The sequence below is a fragment of the Dicentrarchus labrax genome, unplaced genomic scaffold (assembly GCF_905237075.1).
Source record: "Dicentrarchus labrax unplaced genomic scaffold, dlabrax2021, whole genome shotgun sequence".
Taxonomy (NCBI): domain Eukaryota; kingdom Metazoa; phylum Chordata; class Actinopteri; family Moronidae; genus Dicentrarchus; species Dicentrarchus labrax.
The window spans coordinates 16,806,371-16,827,545 of NW_026136715.1; the positions used below are offsets into that span (position 1 = coordinate 16,806,371).

At 41.0% G+C, this 21,175-nt stretch overlaps 3 protein-coding genes across 5 annotated transcripts; 2 read left to right on the forward strand and 1 right to left on the reverse strand.

Annotated features, from left to right (window-relative positions):
- Positions 1-197: 197 nt before the first annotated feature.
- On the forward strand, positions 198-4,029 carry sypl2b (synaptophysin-like 2b). The gene is made up of 6 exons (XM_051425652.1): positions 198-363; positions 541-618; positions 1,412-1,530; positions 1,689-1,893; positions 2,354-2,545; positions 2,639-4,029. The coding sequence occupies exons 1-6, from the start codon at positions 346-348 to the stop codon at positions 2,759-2,761; spliced, it is 735 nt and encodes a 244-aa protein (XP_051281612.1). The 5' UTR covers positions 198-345; the 3' UTR covers positions 2,762-4,029.
- Positions 4,030-5,292: 1,263 nt separating this feature from the next.
- On the forward strand, positions 5,293-10,452 carry atxn7l2b (ataxin 7-like 2b). 3 transcript variants are annotated; one of them, XM_051425823.1, is made up of 10 exons: positions 5,293-5,426; positions 6,035-6,106; positions 6,198-6,498; positions 6,804-7,045; positions 7,301-7,383; positions 7,554-7,765; positions 8,250-8,436; positions 8,673-8,794; positions 9,192-9,888; positions 10,070-10,452. In XM_051425823.1, the coding sequence occupies exons 1-9, from the start codon at positions 5,330-5,332 to the stop codon at positions 9,883-9,885; spliced, it is 2,010 nt and encodes a 669-aa protein (XP_051281783.1). In that variant the 5' UTR covers positions 5,293-5,329; the 3' UTR covers positions 9,886-9,888; positions 10,070-10,452. The 3 variants fall into 3 exon arrangements, with proteins under 3 accessions (XP_051281783.1, XP_051281785.1, XP_051281784.1); XM_051425825.1 differs by having other exon boundaries at positions 8,253-8,436; XM_051425824.1 differs by having other exon boundaries at positions 9,192-10,452.
- A 1,348-nt stretch (positions 10,453-11,800) lies between these two features.
- amigo1 (adhesion molecule with Ig-like domain 1) lies at positions 11,801-19,346 on the reverse strand. The gene is made up of 2 exons (XM_051425653.1): positions 18,749-19,346; positions 11,801-17,463 (listed from the first exon to the last, which is right to left on the reverse strand). The coding sequence occupies exon 2, from the start codon at positions 17,358-17,360 to the stop codon at positions 15,822-15,824; it is 1,539 nt and encodes a 512-aa protein (XP_051281613.1). The 5' UTR covers positions 17,361-17,463; positions 18,749-19,346; the 3' UTR covers positions 11,801-15,821.
- Between the last annotated feature and the right edge of the window lie 1,829 nt (positions 19,347-21,175).

Sequence of the window (21,175 nt, forward strand, 5' to 3'; positions counted from 1 at the left end):
ACTTTAGATGCTGTTAATCAAACATCAGGGCTTTTACTGGGGTTTACATTGTACTGCTGCTTTTTGCAAAAGGATCTGAATACTTCATCCTATTAACCTGCATGTGCTGTACAGTCTACACAGACTCAAACACAGGAGCCCTGAGCTGTATTTCAAACCCTCTCTCTCTCTCCTCTCTCTCTCTCTCTCTCGATCAGCGCCGTCACTGATCACGTGACACCTACTACGATTTGCTGAAGTTGGAGAAAAGTTTGACAAGCACGAAGAGCCCGGACGAGCTGCTAAAAACACCGAGGAAAAGGAGGCTCATAATCGGCACTAACGGTGTTTTTCTGCAGACAAACGATGGAATCTGTCGCCCAGGTAACGGCGCCGACAGGAAGCGAAATAACGGTTTATGCCGCAAAATGAGTGGACACTTTTCTTCTCCTTCTTTTTTTTTTTTTTTTTTTTTTTAGTTAGCAAACACACCTATTTGTTTGTAGTTTCTCTCGCAGTATAACCGCTCGTTCCTCACATTGTGTGTTTACTTCCCACCAGAAAGTGCTGACGTCGGGGTTCAGTCTTGACTTGGGACCTCTGAAAGAGCCGTTGGCGTTCATCCGTTTGCTAGAATGGGTAACGTTAAGTTTTTATCTAACCTCGCTCAGGTTTTTCCCATAATGGCCTATGGCGGGTTGTCTTCTCTCTCCATCCCTGGTAGCGGAAAAAAAACAAATTGATTATGTTGTTTGTCTTGTGACCCACTGCACGCTTGGAGAAGCTATGCAACTCATGTTCTGAGCTGTGACAGCGATTCAAATGTGGTATGCAGAGGGTTTATTCGTAATATAACGTTATATCAGAGGAGCACACCAAGATGACAGCCTGTTGACTTTATTGGTTGCTATCATTAACGTGTGTTCGCATGCTCAGTGTAGCACCTGTGGCTAAGGATGTGTTTTGCAACGTAGAAAAATACTTTATTTTGCTTTAATTGACTGTAAATATTAATAAATGTATAATGTATAATATATATAATATGATATTCAGCTACAATATTTCCACTCGAATAATACAATGTTGTAGGTGTTGTTATGTGTGCTTTCCTCATAATTAATTCTCAGTACTTATGTTAGCTCCTGTTCTTTTGCTAGTTCTGTGTGCTTTTAAATATGATGAAATGTTTCTGCTGTGAACTGTGAACATGTTTCACAGTGATGGCATCCTGTGATTAACAGAAGGATTTCCTGTTGAAAGTGTGTTGCATAAAATAAAGGGAAGTCTGTGTGTGTGTGTGTGTGTGTGTGTGTGTGTGTGTGTGTGTGTGTGTGTGTGTTTGTACGTGTATATGTGACTGTTTGAGCAGCACTCTGTCCTGATCATCCTAGTATGCCAACGTTCTTCTCTTATCTTGTGTCTGCGGCTGCAGGTGTTCTCCATATTTGCTTTTGCTACGACTGGAGGTTACAGCGGCACCACGAGCATCAATGTCCAGTGCAAGGGACATAGCATTGAAGAAATACAGGCACACTTTTCCTACCCATTCAGGTCTGTGTGTGTGTGTGTGTGTGTGTGTGTGTGTGTGTGTGTGTGTGTGTGTGCGCGCAAACAAATAGTCTCACATTTCCAGTGAGAAATCAGCTCATGTTAAAGTGTGTGTTTACTTTTAGGATTGTTATAATTTTAAATATTCTGTGTTTACACAGGTTGATGCAGAATCCTTATAATGTTCCTGACTGCAAACCCAACGTAACGACTACCACTCCTTACTTCTTGACTGGAGACCACACATCCTCTGCACAGTTTTACGTCTGTATCGGAGTGTTGGCTTTTCTCTACTGCACTGCCACACTAGTCCTCTACTTGGGCTACCAGCACGTATATAGAGAATCTAGTCGTGGACCCATTGTGGTACGTTTCTCTGGATTCTCATTTGTTTTGGTGAAATGTTTGTGCTTAGCTAGGCCCTCCTCACCGCCTATAAATAGCTTAGAAATGGAGTGAGATGAAATTACACGGTGTGGACTTCAAGAGACTGCATTTCAAGCAGGAAAGTTTTCTTTAAGCTGCTGTGTAAATTCAGCAGTGATACCACTGATATGAATGGATGAATGTAGTTTTATCTATGCAGGCAATGTTTATATATTATGCTTTGTGTGCAAAATGTTGCATCTCTGAGTCCACCTCATCCTGGAGGTCATAGAAAGAGCATTTAACAGAGTTGTGTAAATGAAACAGTGGGAAGGGTGTGGTTCCCAAGCAACTAAGCGACATACTGCACTAGGTAGTCTCCGTCCACGGAAGCTACTGGAGTGAAGCTACTATTTTCGACTGTTAAATGGTTTTAAACTGGTTGTCTTTATTCTCTAAGGACCTGTTGGTGACTGCGGCCTTTGCCTTCTTGTGGTTGGTATCATCCTCTGCTTGGGCTAAAGGCTTGACCGATGTGAAGTGGGCCACCAGTCCTTCAGACATTGTATCCCGTCTTGAGGTCTGCAAGAGTGGTGACAACCAGTGCAGCCCAGGTGCCTTGCCTCACATGGGCAGACTAAATGCGTCAGTGGTGAGTTGAATGCAAATTAGTCTTTTCCAGACGTGCTTAAACTTGTGTGCACAACAGCCTGCAGTATTTGACTTATGTCTTATTCTTTGGCAGATTTTTGGTTTTCTTAACCTCATCCTGTGGGGTGGCAACTGCTGGTTCATTTACAAGGAAACACCTTTCCACAGATCAGACAACCAGCCTTCAAATGTGGAGGGAGGGGTTGGGCCATCGTAACCGCACAGTTTCCTCATTTGAAAATTGTCTAACATGTAGTGTTATTAAATGAGTCATTTTGGTACTAATTGTTCAAAGAAAAATACTGTAGATTATAAGGCATACATTTCCAAAACTGACTGCTCCTTTTTTTGCTACTGCTATGTATTAATTTTATATTTAGGTATTATATTGTCTCAGATACATTTTGGAAACTAAAACTTGAGTTGTTCATACATACAATCAATAGAGCGTAGTAGTCAAAAATGTTATTCTCATAGATGTTCCGTTTTTTAAAATATGTATACCCAGGTATCAAAAACTAAGTGTCCCTTATCTCAGATGGTACTGCAGGTGTAGACTATACAGCCTCGTTGGTGATAAATCATACTGAAGCATCACTCTGTCAACCTGTTACCTGCCAGCAGAATTTCTGTACCCTACATAATTTTTTTTTCCATCAGCCTTTTTTTTAAAACAAACAAAACTCAGGGCTATTAAGTGTACGAATTATAAAATACCTAATAAATATTAACTACTTGAAGTGCATTTATTATTAACAAAAGTCTAGACTGTAGACAAAACCAAATTTCAGTCCAATCCTAAAACATACAATATGCATCAAAACGTGTTATTACAATGAATGTTTAATAGTTGATTGGAAAAATAATTCAGTTGCCAACATGAGATTATTTATGATGTATGAAAGCAATTTTATTGAATCTATTTTGCATTAAGTTGTGCTTCATCATGTCACAATGTTAAGGTTAAATTTACTGTTTTAGCCTAAGAGCTGAACATTATGTTGAATGTAGTTCGATATACCCCTTTAGAGCATTTAAAACTGTTAGACTTGTAGAATTTATTATCTTTTCCCTGAAAGAACATGTTGTTTTTTCTTTGTCCTGCGGCTGCTTGTTTGTAATGTTTCTAATAAAACGCCCAAAAAGGTCCTATGTTGTGCCAAAGCCAATATACTAGCAGTTGTATAGCCTTAGCTAGCTGGTAACTTTTTCATAAACAATTGACTGATCTCTAATCTGTTACTAACTACTCCATACTTTTGTTCTAGCATTTGTTTGGCTTCTACCCTCATTTTGTTACAATGGAAGCTGTTAGTCTCTATTACTGCCATCATTGTGATTTATTATAGCTTTGCTTGATTCACAGTTTGATCCACCACTGTGTTAATAAAAGTGTCACACAGATGAGACTGGAGTTCCTATTACAATCCAGGAAGGTACTTTGTGGACATGAAGTGCTGTGCGTCATTAAAAGGAAGAACTGGACGACTGGTTACGTGTCTGATTTTATGTATGACTGTTTCACCAGTGGTAGCACACATACTGTACATAATGTTTTCATCACACACACTGAGAATAAGATTCACATAGTGGACTGTAATCATATCATATATTATAATATTCAGGCATTCAGTAAGCAAGGCAGCATGCAGTGCAATTTGACAATCACTAGGTGGCAGACAGGCTCCTTCTAACCAGGCATCATCACCACACACACACACACACACCTTCAAATGAACCTCCTGACCCTCAACAGTCCAGTCAAGTTTTAGGTTACACTCACAATGCTGTGGTCTGTCAGTGATTCATCACTGTGCAATAATACCTGATCCATTAGTGCTAAAACTGCCCAAAACTATTACAGAAAACCTTTAGTCAGGCTATAATCTAGAAACTACACTATACATATACTGTAAATACGTTTAATTTGCATATATGCCCAGCACATTTAATTCATGTTTGGTTACTAGAACTGAAGCAATTAAATGTTGATCAAAAGAAAATTAACTATAAATCATTTATCAAGCAAAAATACCAAACATTCTCTGACTTCTTACATGTGAACGATTTGCTTCTTTCATCTTTAATATGATTTCAAATATTTTTTGCTCTGTTGGTTGGATAAAATAAGCAATTTGACAGCATCACCTTGAGTTTTATGAAATTGTGATGAGTATTTTTCTCTGATAGTTTAATATTCAACAGACTAATTGGTTGATCAGAGAATACAATGAAAAAGAAAACATGCAGTGAGCTGGGTAAGATACACATTAAGGCTGTTTGTCTTATTATCTCTAGCTAATCTATCTATCTGCACACACACACACATATATATACTTGTGTGTCTGCCCCTATATACTGTCAATGGTCTGCCCTAATTATCCTGCAAGAAACTGAAATTTGGATTTTGATGATGGATGATGGATCTTTTATATCCCAAATATATATATGAAACAAACCAAATAAATAAATAAAATGAAATAGGTGACACTACCTCTGTGAAAACCTGATAACATTAGTCTTACATGAATAATGACCCATGGTCCGGATTATTATGAAGATGAGGGTCATCCAAGATAATGTTTTTAAAGATATATTTATATATATTTTCACTTTGTCTGTTACATACTGCAGACAGAGACCAGTGCAGGTTCAGATGTATAAAGGTGTAAATATCATCCTCTCGGTCGTTCATATGGCGTTATCCATACGGCCGCGAGCTTTGTGACGCGGCGGTGATGCGCGCGAACTGACGGTATCATCTCGTGAACGCGCAAGAGCAGCAATGGCCGCTTTGGGTCGGCGAAATCCTAATCTCGACGATTTTGTCGGATTAAACTGGAGTTGCTGGGTTGATAGGGTGAATATTTTACCATCTGACGGTGAGTCGCACTCCCTGCCCCACACCTGGTGTTCATCACGTCACAGTGTCAAACATCCTGTGATTTATTTTTTGATACATCCACAGAGCGGCGGCATAAAGGGCGACCCAAACAAAAGACCCGCTGGGTCCTAATGCAGGTTGTGAAGGATGTTAACTGGCAACAAACAAAACACATTTAAAATGTGTTTCCTAGGCGTTTAGAAATGTAGTTAGTGATTAAAAACCTGTAGCTAGTGAATACAACACGAACGGTTTACCTGTGGACAGGTAGATAGACCGTTAGCCCGTCAGCTGCTGTCACACCAAACACAACAACAACAACAACAACAACACTAACGTTACTCAAGAAGGATTTGTCCAGTTTGCTACTGGGCTAGCTAAGGCGGGCGGTGCTAGCAGTAGTGATGTAATGTTATGTGAGGAGAAATTAGGAGTTTTTTTGGGATAACTTTTATCTTTTTGGCCAAAAAAAGGGAGCACGGACTGATGTGTACGACGTGTTCCGGGTTTTACTCAGATATCTCAGTACACCTGCTTTATGGAGGAGGCTATAGGAATGTCCCATCCCAGTATTTCATGCTGACTGTTTTTTTGCCTTTCATGCAGCTGGGTCTAATGCTGAAGACAGCAGCAAGTATGGGAGGAACCGCTGTGAGACCATGACCCTCAGGAAAGAAGGTGAAGGCGGTGACTTATGAAACCTGATAACTCTGTGCGTTCACTCTCACTTCTCATTTCTCTTTAACTCTCTTTGTACTCCCCTCTACAGATATGCACATATTTGGCCAATGCCCAGCACACGATGAGATCTATCTAGTGGTGTGCAGCCACTGTGGGCAGGTGGTGAAGCCTCAAGCCTTTGAGAAGCACTGTGAGAGGCGCCATGGTCCTCTCACTAAAATGTGTGGCCAGTCATCTGCTTTGGCCCCACAGCAGCGACCTCGCCCTGGTCGCTCTCCTTCGAATCTGTCCTCTAGAGAGAAGCAGAGGGATGGTAGATGTCATGAAGCCAGTGCAGCATTACCTGTCCAGCAGCACAGGCCCACCAAGGCCCAGAAGGAGGCAGTGAGGTACTGTTTTAAGATTTTATTTCTTTTTACATGGACACAGGGAAATGTTAATTATAAGAATATTTCAGAGATTTCTACTTTGTAATTCTTGTTGATAACATAATGTCTGTTATTATCATGGAGGGACAAAAGAACCGCATGTGTTGAGGTTTAGAGTTGACATTAAATGCAATAACTGTCACTGTTTTCAATCATCAATTAGAAACAGTGATTTAGGACTCACACAAACCTGAATTTTGTCACTTATTGCATCTAAATTCCAAGCCTGCTAATTCTGAACTTTACCTCTCTAACTACCTCTACAGTTTTCCTTTAGTGGAGAAGTTCCCTCAGGAGAACCCTCCTCTCCCACACCACTCCTCCACCACGCCTCGTCCCAGGGTTCCTCCGTGGTACTCAGGACCCCTCCCCCCTGGCCACTGTTCCTCCTCCACTTCTCCATTAGACAGACCGTCTGCACAAAAGCCCACAACTGGGCCGTCCAGTGAGTCTCTCAGTCCTCTGCGGGGAATGAGAACCTACAGCCGGATTTACAAAAACATTGACAGTAAGCCGACTGCTTTTCTGCCAGATGTGTCTGAACTGTCAAGGACCCTGAAACATTAATTTTATTAGCCAGGGTGTGGCATATAACAGTGTTTGCATTGTAATATAATTAGATTGTTTGCAGAATTGTTGCCTGTTATTTTGTTTTAGAAAAATTACCACATGGTGCTATGTAATCATTCCACCAGCATGGATTATGTTGACTGTCTGTCCTGCTGCTGCTCACTGACTACTGTATTTGCTTTATTTCCCATAGAGAAAGAATGTGACCTGAACAAACACTGCGGAGTTCTGGATCCAGAAAGGAAGAAGCTGTGCAGCCAGGAGCTTATATGCAATGTAAACTCTCAGTGTTACTCGTATCTTTATTGTTGTTCATTATCAACAGAGGAATTAGTCTTTTGTCTTTGAGGCTGCATTTGTTATATGATACAGAAACATGGACATAATTTGTTTGGGATGGGATGTAATGGCTCTCTTTTCTCCCCTGTGCTGTTCTTTCTACACAGACTGATTCCATCCACCAGCAGCAGAAAGCTTTGGGAAGGACTAAGACCTTTGATCAGTTGGCAGTGGAACAGAGAACAACCCCAACAGGTCGAGATGTGGAGCAGTCTCTTGTCAAATCAAAAGACAAAGGGCAACATTTGGAAGCTTTTGCAGAGAAAAAAATGACTCAGGGCAATAAATACAACTTCAGCAGAAACCGTTACATTGTCAGGTATGAATATGATTTATTTTATATTAAAAACATGAGTTTGATTCACCAAAATACCTCTTGGGTAACCATTACACCGTGCCATTACATTACAAATTATTGCTGGAGATGAAGTTGAACTTCAGTGTGAAGAATAATGACAGATATCCAAATGTACATATGGTTACCTGTAGGGCACAACAAAGTGCTAGCATTGCAACCAATTTCTATTCTCTACATATATATATTTTTTTTGCATCAAAAATGAATTGACACAATAGATAGGGTTGGGGTTAGATAGAAAGTAGCAAACAGATTATGTTGATGAGACAAAATTGATGAGACAATTATAAAAATACATGTTCTGATTGCTAATGTTAGAGATTATCATCCAGATGGTGGTGATGTTCATGTGTTTCTATCGGAGTAATTCCTTTCCAGGTAGAACCTGCTATCTTTGTGTTAATCTATTCTCTTCTTATATTTTTATATTCTTTTGTCTTGAAAGCAGGACCAGGGATCCATCACAAAGCTTTCCAGAGGATGAAGCCGACAGCACAGTGGAAGTGGAGGTACAGCCTCCCTATCCCTTTAACCAGAGCTTGCTGTCAAGCGAGGAGAGTGAAGACGATGATGAGCAGCAGGAGGAAGCCACAGACCTGCCTGCCACACCCTGGCACCCAAAACCTCTTGGGGTAAGTGCAGAAACATGGCAGCAGCCAGCAGACTTGTATCATAGGCCCACTTCATAAGTAGTTTGCTATGATTTCCGTTTAAAGCATTTGTGGTGTGTGAATTTATGGAGTGAAAAGCACTAGGCTAATTTGGTTTCCCTTTCTCAGTCAAAATAAAGGCAGGGATCACTGGATTCTTTCAGTCACTGTTGTCAGGGACATGAGTCTGTGTTGATAAAACTGTTTCTGTTCTGTAGCTATGCACTTTTGGATGCCACACATTGGGTTGCAGCATCTTCACCTTCGACCGGCGTTGGCACCACCTTCGGTTTGCCCTCAGTGCCATGTTGGAGCATCATGTCAGCACACACTTGTGGACGTAAGTATCACTATTCTATACTCTATACTTAGTAGAAATGTCACCAAGGTGAAGAAAATAGCTGGGAGACTTCCAGCCAGGATCCAATATCTGCCAGTGTTTGTCCTTGAAGTAGACACTGAGCCCACTGCAGGGCACTGATATTCACTTAAATCTTTTTTCTTTCCTGCAGGTGTTAATAAATTATTACATATCAAGGATTTTCCAATTTTCTGATAAGAAAAGGTCAGACATTTATCTGACACTCTTAAAAATGATAAATGATTTTAAATGATAAATAAAAACCTATATTTAATTTTTTCCATGGAATACAGAACAGAGGTAAAGTGTCTTTCATGTCATTGAAAATGAAATACAGGGATTCTAACCAGCTTCATGGTTTTCCTTTAACTTACAGGAAAATACCTCAAGTATCATCAGGTCTCAGGTCACATCAGGGCACACCTCCAACTGTAGGATCCCCTGTCAGGACTGGGTGCAGACCCTCTAAATCCACTGGCTCCCTCAGTCTTGAGTCTACCTCACTGGGACAACTGGAAACCAAAAGCAGTCAGCACAATGCTCACAGTACCAAACCACCTTCTTCCACCACTTCTGCGAGCCTTGGGTCTGGCCAGCGACGCAACCTTGTTGGGCGAGCCAGCAAGGCTCGGCCGAGGAAGGTGGAACTTATGCAAGAAGCAAGCGCAGCACAGAAAGCTGCCAAGCTGTCACACAGCGGTGAGGACAAATCCTCAAAGTACATCAGGGATCCCCCCCTCCATGAGAAGGACCAGCCGCACGTCCCCCCCTCTCAAGAGCCAGTAAATGGTACCTTCTCAAACGGAAAGAAGCCATGTCCTCCTCTCCATCGCTCCCCCCGCAGCAGAGGGAAGCCCCCAGGGATCCAGCAGAAGGTGATGGGCTATGACAACAGAGGTCTTGCCCAAAAACGCAAAGGCAGCAATGAGTCACCGCCTCTCAGCTCCTCACTATCCAAAACCTCCAAGTGTCAGCGCTTGTCCTCCCCTTCCCGCTCCAGCCTCCTCGCCTGGAAGAGAGAGAACGGGGATGTGCTTGTTTGGGGCCTGGAGAAAAGATCCGACTCCTAAAGAGTGAGTACACCTGCTAGCAATGGCATGCAAGAAGATCCATGCCATCGATGTATTTTGATGATGTAGATCTATGCTTTTAAGCTTAAAAAGACACAAATGTTCTTGATCTGATTGTGCGTTTTTTTTTTTTACCAACGAATGCATTTGTAGGTGACAATTGTTGTTTACCTCATCTTCACAGCCAATAAAGAGGCCAGCCTTAAAAAGACCAATTGGAGAAGATGCCTGCTGCAGGCTGCTGCCAGCATAGTGTGTGTGTGTGTGTGTGTGTGTGTGTGTGTGTGTGTGTGTGTGTGTGTGTGTGTGTGTGTGTGTGTGTGTGTGTGTGTGTGTGTGTGTTTCTGTCCACATTTGTTTGTGTCTTCACATTTTTATGCACAGACATCAGGAACAAATATTTGTCTGCATATTATTGCATGTGTATTTTTTCAAAATGTCTATTTTTCTACGTGATTAAATGTTTCAGTTTATTATTTGTGTAAGAATATAAGAATACCTCAATCTATTCATCATGCTGCTAAAATGAAAATTCATGGCAAAACAATAAACAATTCTTGAATCTTATTGTGTCTTCTGTTATTTTACTGTGGTTCTCTGATTATCTGGTTATCATGGCACCTGTCAGTGGGTGGGATATATCAGGCAGCAAGTGGACATTTTGTCCGCAGAGTAGATGTGTTAGAAGCAGGAAATATGGGCAGCTTGAGGATTTGAGCGACTTTGACAAGGGCCAAATTGTGATGATGATGACTGGGTCAGAGTATCTCCAAAATTGCAGCTCTTGTGGGGTGTTCCCAGTCTGCAGTGGTCAGTACCTATCAAAAGTGATCCAAGGAAGGAAAAGCAAAAAAGTTAATGCTGGTTCTGATAGAAAAGGGTCAGAACACAGTGCATCACAGTTTGTAATAATGTTATGGTTGATCTGTGTGTGTGTGACATACACATATACATATTCATGCAAATTGAAGGTACTGAAGAAATGCTTGAAAACAAATACAGCAGTAAACGAAAAGGTGTGTTGGGGTTCCTTCACTTTGTGAGTATGCATATTTCTGTAAATGTGTATATATATGAGAGAGAGACAGACAGAGAGAGAGACATTCAGCCCAAATTGGATGAATTAATGATATATTGCAGTATATTATTTGTGAACTTCTGAATTTGTACTGTTCATATAAATATATATATTATATATTTATATCTATGATATATATACATAGAGAGAGCTGTATATATAGAGACATATAAATATATTAACAACATTAACTTTAACCTCATTTTTAAGTTGTGGCTCAAATTATTGGTTATCAATGATATACTGGTGTATAATAGAAGTGGACAGTAAATATCAGTGTTTACATACAGTAGTTTACTACCTAATGTTACCACTAGATGGTGTTAAGCCATCAGTGTTGCTCCTCGGAAAAAGCAATATGATGAACCTTTTAACCATTTCCACCAAGTTATATAAACACTCATTGTATAAACATATTTAGTCTGTTTTATTGTGCTTTTTGTGACAGTTTATAAAAATCAACTGATGTAACTGTATGTTAAATCTGTTCAACGTGATAAACAATTATGACTTGCAGCGAGTTTATACTAGACACCTTTCATCTATGTAGATCAGACTGGCCATACGGCTCTTGGATTAAATGTAGCTAAACTTCAGTCCCTTACCAATCAAGGAAACACATGGTGTTGTGTCTAAACATTATTCACAGTAATTTTGGCAAAATGTCACAGCTTTGTCCTAGAAATATTGAATGTGTGAATTTCCCCAGTGTGGGTTCAATAAGCTCTATCTTACTCCTCAAAGATTTAGAAGTGAATCACTAGAGGAGCATGTTCCTGTCAAAGATTATTCCTGGAAACAGCAAGAGACAGCAGAAAACAGAGGCAGAACAAAGTGTAAATCTTGATCTTTTATTAAGTCAAATGATATATCAGTATTCTTTTATCTTTAATGCCTACGAGGTTGCACCTATCCTGCATTCAGAGAAGCTCTTAAGCGTACCATGCAAAGCCATTCCACTTTAGCTGTGAGACCTTTCAGATTTTATGGCAGTGACCCACCAGCTTACCTTTGAAGCCGTGGTCAATAAACTCAGTGCTTTTAATGCTGTTGAAAGCTCCAGTCTTGTAGTAGCACACTGTTAAAGCATCAAGCTTTTAGCCAAACCCCCTCAAAGATAATTGCTACTACATTGTCAGATGAATGGAGACGGATATATGTCGGGCAGTGAGAGACCACTCCCTTCCCTAATCAGTGAGAACTGATCACTTAGGGAACAGTTAATGTACCATTACCGCAAATAGCCAAGGGCATGTGAACTGCACATAATCTTCTTCCAGTCTTATTGATGCTGCAAATGTGAAAACCTTTAAAATGCACTTGTGTTTTCACATCGTATTACATTAGAACTTAAAACTGACAAAGTCCTGAGAAGATTTATTTACCCTCTGTCTTCTGATCCATTCTGAACCCTTTGTGTTATTTCAGTGGTGTGGGTGAAGAGACACATCCCCGGCTTTTATAAAAATATTCTTTGACTTTTCTTAAAGAGAGAAAAGTTGTTGCTTTAATTGTCATAAAAGTATCTGTTGGAGACCTCACCTACCAGTCTGATAAAGCATTGTCCTTTCTCCTTGAATTCCTTATGGCTTTATGAGCAAAGTCATATACTGATTGAAAATAACTGCCGGCTACATACTGCCCATTTTGATGCCTCATGTTCAATGATTTCAAAACTTGCACTCTTCCCATGCAGTTTTTGATACATGTATTGTTTTGTTTAACCTTATTCTTCAGCAGAGTCAGGTGTAAAATACATCCTATTTCGATAAAAAAACTAAACCCCACCCCACTTAAAAAATAAACATTTATGTCAAGACTCGAATGTTGATACAACTAACAGTAGCACAGCGGCAGACGAAATGCAAAGTGATCAACAACATCAGATTATACAAGAATACAGTCAGTACACTGGTTAGAACATAGCAGTACGCAACTAATCAATACTGAACACAGAAAAGTGAGTCTTAATACATACTGTATATATAGATATATATAGGAAGGCAGATTTGCTTTGGAGAGAACAAAGCCACTCTCATCCTCTATGTTAGGACTTTTACAATAGCACTTTTTCTCTGTACAGAACTGCTCCTGGAGTTTTGAGTGACAACCCGGAGGAGACCACCCATTAGCCACAGCAGATTTAACTCAATTGACACTGGGTTGCTGCAGGGCAAACACATGCTATTCCTTGATGATCTGGCAGTTCAGTGTGTGCTATTCAACAGCCATAATATCTGGGTATGATTTCAGAACCATTAGCTATTTCTGATTCTGGCATTCAGTAGCTTCTCAGGCCGCCTTGAGTGGCCAGACCTTGAAATCCGAGGTCGTTTCATAACTTATCCCACGATGAAAAAGCAAGGAACAAAACATATATTTAAATTCTAGAGGGCCTGGATCCCTAAAAATGGGACAGATTATTTGCCAGCTGCAACCAGTCTGCAGTAGTGCTAAATGTGGCTTTATTTAAGTGCGTCTTCTGGTATTTTTGCTGCTCTCTATTTCTCCACCTGGTATTCCTATGTGTGAGGAATGGAATGATTCACACACCACCTCTCTGATAAGTGTGACTTCCTTTTCTCACCCACACAAGAGATGCTGTGGTGCACACTGCAACTGTGAATATAACATCAAATTTGCGTAAAAACTTATTGCACCCAGAAATGTGTACATCTGAACATTTGGGAGCTATACTGATGTTTAATTTCAAGGTGTATGTGATTTTCCATAAAGAGCATTGAGCGTTACATTTATTCTTTCTATATTCTTATGTTATACTTTCCAACCGTGTGTGTTGGTTAGCAAATGTTCAGTGAAAGCTCCAGGTATTTTCCTCATAAACAAATTACAGACCACTTAAAGGGCATCACATTCAGTGCCTGGTTGAAGGATTGCTTTTGAACTTAAGTAAGGGCAACCTCGTAATGGCAGAGGTACACAAACAAAGTAAACACATCTGGGCTGTCAGTGTACAGGGAGCCAGAGAGAATGGCTCTGTGTTGCTGTGACTCATGATAACAGACCTATCCCCTCCTGCTCAGAGACAAAGACATGGAAAGCAGCGGGAAGCTGCATCCCATCAAAAGATGCAATTAGCATTTTTACGCCAGGCTAGCCTTGTTGTATTATGACGTGGACGCTGCACAGTTTATTGAAATCACTCTTTCTTGTTTAGGCCAAGATACAGTCTCCTGTTTGAAACCTTGTTAATGAAATTTGCACAACATACGAGGTGTCTTGCATGGTAAATTCAATTCACAATATATTCAATTATAATTGTAAAAAACAAGGGATTTTCTGAGGGTTACAAGAGGTTGTCAGTAGCTACAAACTCTAAAATCAGCCTTTCTTAAGGAATCCTGTAGGTTTCATTATTTGGCAGACTCTAATGTTTTCCTGCTAATACAACGTACAGCTTTTTCTACCAACCACAGGGCTAAAACAGCTACATTTTAAATCAGTGTGACACTGATAATTGTCCATCTGAGCAAAATTCAAGACCAAATACTTAAATCTATGGTATCATTTATGACATATGAATACACCAAAGTTATGGTTGTTTTTTTTGTTTTTTTTATCAATGTACATTAAATTATTTGAGGTTTTTGTTTAAGGCTAACATTTTACAAACAGCCAAGAATCAAATTAACCCAAGCTGGCAGCTTTTAGCATAGGCTTGGTGTTTAACTTCCTGCTAGTGTGACTGAGAGAAACAAATGCTATAACCCTGCAGTAAGTGGCACCTCTGTGGACAAAAAACAGAAGCTGATTTGTCCTTGTAAGGACCATGGTACCTGTCTGTATACAGAATTGAGACAATATGTTGATAATCAGTCAAGACAAAATACTTCCCTGCACCTAATGTGAATCTGTTGGAGGCGTTCCATGTTTTTAATTGAGTAAGGCTTCAAAGCTTTCTTTTGCGTTATACTAACTATTTTGATTCATTTATAAACAATGATCTGCCTCAAACTATTCAACTATTTTATACCCTACCTCTATGTAAATTGATCCCTTAACATAGCAAAGGAAAAAAGAGCTCCTTCCTATATCGCTACACATGTGACTATGAATACAAATAACAATCAGTCAACTATTGGCTATGAAGTAGGATGGAAATGACCTGCGATGGCCTCTTAATATAATGTTTTATCACTAAATATAAATGACTAAATGTTTGAAGAATCCAAATTACCTTTGGATCATACAGATCGGTCTATGACCTGTACTGTAATGTGGGTTTATGGCATGCTGTTTCTCTATAGATGACTCAAGGCTTATGACATGTATTCTTAGACTGGTGACGGTGTCTGTCTAAGTCCCAGTCCCAGTGTTGATAGAAAGAGGGGTAAATGTATCTACGCTCTATTGTTTACGCAAGATGCAATCTATTCTAGACCTTGCAATAAATACAATTATGAGCCAGCCGTGGTTTCGGTATATACCATGTTTTTGTAAAATCTAATTTCAACCTGTGCATTGTATCATATTTCCCACACTTTAATTTATCACTTCCTGAGTGCTGATATCAACAATGTATCATCTACTTTTTACTCCCATAAGACTTCAGTAGTTTCCACTGTTCATGTACACTGCCATTCCTTCACAGTATGAATATTAAGTGCTACAGATTAAATTGCTGGAAAAGTCCTGCTCATTGTCTGTGTCGACAACAAGGCAAGTTTGTGTGTTTTTTTACTCCCTTTCAGATCCTTATTTCCACTTGCCAGCAACTGCAGATGAACATCCTTCCTCTGTTTCCTCCCACAAGGTCATAGTCACAGTTTACATGAACTAAAATATGGTACCATAATCATCCAGTCATGTGGCATCCATTGTCTTTGCCAGTTTCCTCTCAGACTACCATGGGCGTGTCTGAGAAGACGGAGCTGATGGACTCTGCTACTGACTTCTTCCTTTTCCCCTTCATAAGAGAACCAGCCTCTGCATCAAGATCATCATCATCCTCGTCCCCATTAGGGTTAAGCTTGCCGTTCTGGCCCTGCAAGTCCTTGGAGTCAATGAACGCCACGTGCCTGTTCAGCTCTGCCTTGAGTGCTGGGTCCTCATGGGTAGGTGTCACACTAAGCATGGACGAGTGGATGCTGTCCTCACCCCGAGCCTTGCCCTTATTGGGGCAGCAGAAGCAGCGACATGGCGTCAGATAAAGGTACATAAGCACCAGCACCACACTGGCCAGACAGCCCACCAAGGTGGTGTACGCTGTGTTCAGGGTCTCCCCGCCCCCATGCATTGTGAAGTTGTGAACCTTCAGCACCACATAGATGGTCTCATTAAAGACCTCGCTCATTGCAAAGCAAGTGTAGGTCCCAGAGTCCTCAGACCTCACAGGACTAATCTGCAGACTTCCATCTGGCAATACTTTGGCTGTCTGGTTGCTTCCAGGTGCCACCACCACATTACCAGGCATCATCCAGGTCTTTAACATGTCCCTGTGTTTGGTATCGCAGCCAAGAATCAGTGTTTGCTCCAGAAAAGCCTCTTCGTCTGCCTCCTTGAATGTGCTGCAGTTCATGTTTTCACCACTGAGCTCAAAAACACCTACTTGGGTTTTTTGCGGGCCAGGCAGAATGCATGTGTAGTCATCTCTGAAGTCCACAGCGGAGTTGAGCTTTCGAATGTACCAGTGGGCTAGTAGTGTGTAGAGATCACAGTGACACAGCAGAGGATTATTGTGGAAGTAGAGGCCATTTTTAATCCAGGCAGGCAACACCTGGAGCTCATCAATGGATAACATCTTGATCTTGTTGGAGGAAACATCCAGGAGGCTAAGTTTCTCCAGGCGGGACTTTTCCTTGACCAGCTCCATGGGGAAACGGGAGATTTGGTTCTGGCTAAGGTAGAGCTTCTGAAGGTTAATCACACCGACAAAGGCTGAGCGGTCAATCTGGGAAATTTGGTTATTGTACAGCAAGAGGACCTCCAGGTTGACCAAAGGCTCAAAGATGAACTCATCAAGCTTCTGCAAGTTGTTGGAGGACAGGTCCAAGTAGCGCAGGTGCTTTACATATATGAATGCTTCTGTGGACAGGAAGAATAGACCGTTATGGCTGAGGAGGAGGTTATGGAGCTTCGCAAGCTTGACTGGGGTCCACTCAGATCGCAGCCGTGTTATCTCATTATAGCTGAGATCCAGTACAGCAGTGTAGAGCGGTAGACCTGATGGGACGGTGGTCAGATTCATTTTGGAGCAGCTCACTATGTTTGAGGCGCAGATGCACGTCTTGTGGCAGTTTAGGGTAGATCCCGCTGCCCCTGGAAGCCAGAGGAGAGCCATACAAAGGGTGAGGGAGAGGGCCCATCTTTGACGCTTACTCCAGTGAGGTAATGTTTCCAACAGGCCGTCACCTGTTCTGATGAAAGGCTGCAACATGCTAGCAGTTGATCTAAATCCCAAAGAGGTTTACTACGGTCCCCTTCTCAAAGAACAGCATGGGAGAGCAGCTGGAGGATTCCCAGGCATTGCTGATTGAAGGCTGGAAAAAGCAGAAACAAGGGCAATAAACAGATATTATTATTAGACTGAAGTGTACATTGTGCTTTATATAGACTTTGATATTAGATAGATAGATAGATAGATAGATAGATAGATAGATAGATAGATAGATAGATAGATAGATAGAAGTAGATTCAGGCTTTGTAAAAACAAACACATATAGACACTTATGCACATTCATGGTGTGGAGGGAGGGAAAATATTCAAATCCCAACAATGGAAACTAAATGTACTTTACACACAATCTGTGACACAAATGTAAACAAAAAGGCGGCCACACCTCCACTTTTCAAAACATAGGAACTTCTCTCTCACTCACACATTGAACAAGTCTTTTAATACAGGGACAAACACTAGATAACTGATGCTGATGTTAAATGTTTACAACAGTAATGTCTGAAAGATATAAAACATGCCAATATGGTCAACTAGAGACAAGCATAAATGCTGATTTCTCAACCATAGGTAACACTCTTCTAAATGTGCCTGCATGCTCATGAATAAACAAAGAGTGGTTAAACTCTGCGTCATATCTAATGAGCTTATCCACGGTTTTACAAGTAAAATCATCATATGCAAAAAAAAAAAGAAAAAAAAGAAGCCACAGCCTGAAATGAATGCACAGCGTGGATTAACAGCAATATCTCCATCTAAAATCCCCAAAAATAAAATATTAAGCTTCAAGTAAATTATCTGTATTGTGCACAGTGTACAATACTCGAGTAAATGCCCTTAGTTACTTCCCACCTCTACGCCCATGTGAGCATGTAGTATGACATGTACAGTAGCCACTGTCTCCCTGTCTTCCTCATCTCCTCACGCATATATTGTATACAGAACAAACTTTCCCCTGCTGCTTTGCACAATGCGCGTCTTCCTTTTAAAACAAATACACACGCACACACCGGGTACTCACGATAACCCATGTGCATTCACACTCCTGGAAGACATGCATTGATTTTCTTCCTCTTCCCATTTCCCTCTCTCTCTCTCTCTCTCTCTTTCTTCCTCCTCTCTTTATCCCTCCGAGACACAGAAAAAAAACACTGTTGTACACTATAACATAAAGAAGGACAAATTAATAAAAGACATCTACATGTGAAATCACGCAAGTGTTTACGTTATGTCATATTCTGAAGTGTCCTTGTCCGTCTGTGGAAGATCTGTGCAAACGTTGCATTGCACCATTCTGATCGCAAACAAACGAGCACAACATGGAAACGTGAGCCGAGAGATGGAGAAGGAGAGCCGAGAGAGACGCCTACCTTCAACCGGGATGCAGCGATGTTGGATTTCATTAAAACCAGCTCCTGTTTACAATGTTGCTGCATACAGATAGTCCCCGTCTGAATGAGTCTGTGTCTGCTGTTGAGGACAACAACGGATGCAGGGAGGAGGGAGAGCACTAAGAGATATCCTCGCCAAAATAATCCCGGTCCACGCGGCATCCAATAGCCGGTGCAAAATTACGCAAAAACGATTACGTAAAGAGCAGACAACACACGTCCCTTTAACTAGTGACAGCCATCGATAAGCGATTTTCTGTTTTGATCAGCTGTCTTTGCCTCTAACCGAACATACCGCTCAGCATGCACACGAACGCACATCCGTCCTTTGCAGATAATTGGCGCAGTTGGAGCAGGTCCTGCCGGGTCTCATCAGCAGCCATGGAGATAATTAAGAAAGAGAAAGTCTGTAAGCTGAAAATCTTCACTGAGGCTCCTCGTAGGCCTGCCGCTGTCTACGTGCTGTTGCCGCTGCTGCTGCAGTGGTGGACGTGTTTTCGGCAGAGGTAGTGCGCCGAAACCCAGAAGGAGCTGTTTACCAAAGGTGGCCGCACTGAAGATGCGTTGCGAAGACGCACAACTGAAAACCCCCATGGGAGAGCTGAAAACAGGGGAACCGCTCAAGAAAATGTTATGGGCCTATACCATTCAGACGTGTTTATAATAGCTGTATATCTGTAAGATAAGAGATAACATTGTAGATATCATCTTCATTATTATTATCATCAGCTCTGTCAAAGAGCAGTGATTATGTCCACGATCCAATCCAACATCCTTGGTCAAATTGACATGAATTTTGCTCAACACATTTATACCAGGACAAAAACATTTTTGGTGACCCCTGGACCTTTCACCTAGCACCATCATTACTGCAGGTCAAACTAAATATTCATTCCTATCCATACCCCCATACACACATGCACTAGGTTTATATGCTGGTCAAGTGATACAGCTACAATCATGTCCCCTGAACCTCTGTGGATGTATAATGTATAATATTTGGCACTATGAGGTGAGACAAACACCCAGGTAGTGGGATGTTCTTGTACGCTTGTCTGGTAAAATAAGACATAGGTTTCACTTACATGTGGCTGAATGTGGCCATACTAAGCTGTGACACATTTTCATCTTCACAGTACCATCTGACAGATGAATATGTTAACAGTCACTACATGTTCTGACGACTGCCACTATGTTTATTTTGCCACCACATGCGTTCCCGTTCATAAACCGGACTTTGGTTGATTAATGATACCTGTGCTGAGAATGAGTAAATACATGTGGTATTTGTTGATAGATGATAGTATTTGTAGGTGATTCAGCTTCAGTTACGGTCTTCTGTATTCAGGACTTGTAACTGAAAAATGCACAAAAGGCAGCCAATTTGAGAAAATATGGACTCAGATCTCACTGGCATCTCAGTTTAAACTACATACAGCCTTTTAAAACTCAAGAGACATAAACTACTCCTTAAATCATATAATTTCTTAGTTTTTGATTAGCCCAGGTAATATTTACAAGTACATTATTTTGTGGATGAGTGCTTCAGGTAGGCAGGCGGCCACCAACCAGTCCAGCTTTCCAACAATTATTTCCTCACATAGCTCATGCCATTCTTGCTCATTGTGCAGACTCTGTTTGTGTATTTGATGAAGTCTGTTTATGAGCGCCGACTGAGTGGGGAAAACCTTGTCATTTTTTACTCAAGTGAATCCACCCACATGCTGCTTTTTGAGATTTTTTCGGGTTTTCCTCAATTCACAGATCTGCTGCAGCGAGTCTGGCTTTGGCAAAGCTGTGAGAGCCTGTGTATTGCCAATAAGCTGCTACACCAGCGTAGCCTCCTACTCAGAATGCCACCAGAAATCATTTAATAAAAGAAGATTATAGCAACAGGAGACACAGGATAATTTAAATGTTATATGAATTATTACCTAATTATAACATTATATATGAATGGGTGCGACCCTCTCAACAGGAGACCTGGTGATCAGCACTGTGGAATTATTTCAATATTGGTCAGACGGTGTCATTATCGATGAGCCATATTGTGTTTCGATTGCCACTTGGTTCATGCTTCTTCTTTTGTCTTGTCACCCACCTGTGTGAGACAGACAGGCATGGCAGAGAGGATATAATTGCAGAAACTCTGTTGGAGCTGGAATTGCCTTGAAAAGATGTTCTTTGGCAGGTGAAAAAAAAACAGATTTGAAGCAGGCTGAACTGCAGGCAGACATCCCTCATGATTTGCTTCAAGGAAATTTGATGCCAAATATATTCTCCCAGCACAAGATAAATCATTTAAAACAGGTTTGTTTACCTCTGAAAACCACCAGTGTTTAAACAGTAAACTTCCTCATATGTTGGACCCAGACTTGAGAAATAAAGTGGGACAAAAATGGACTA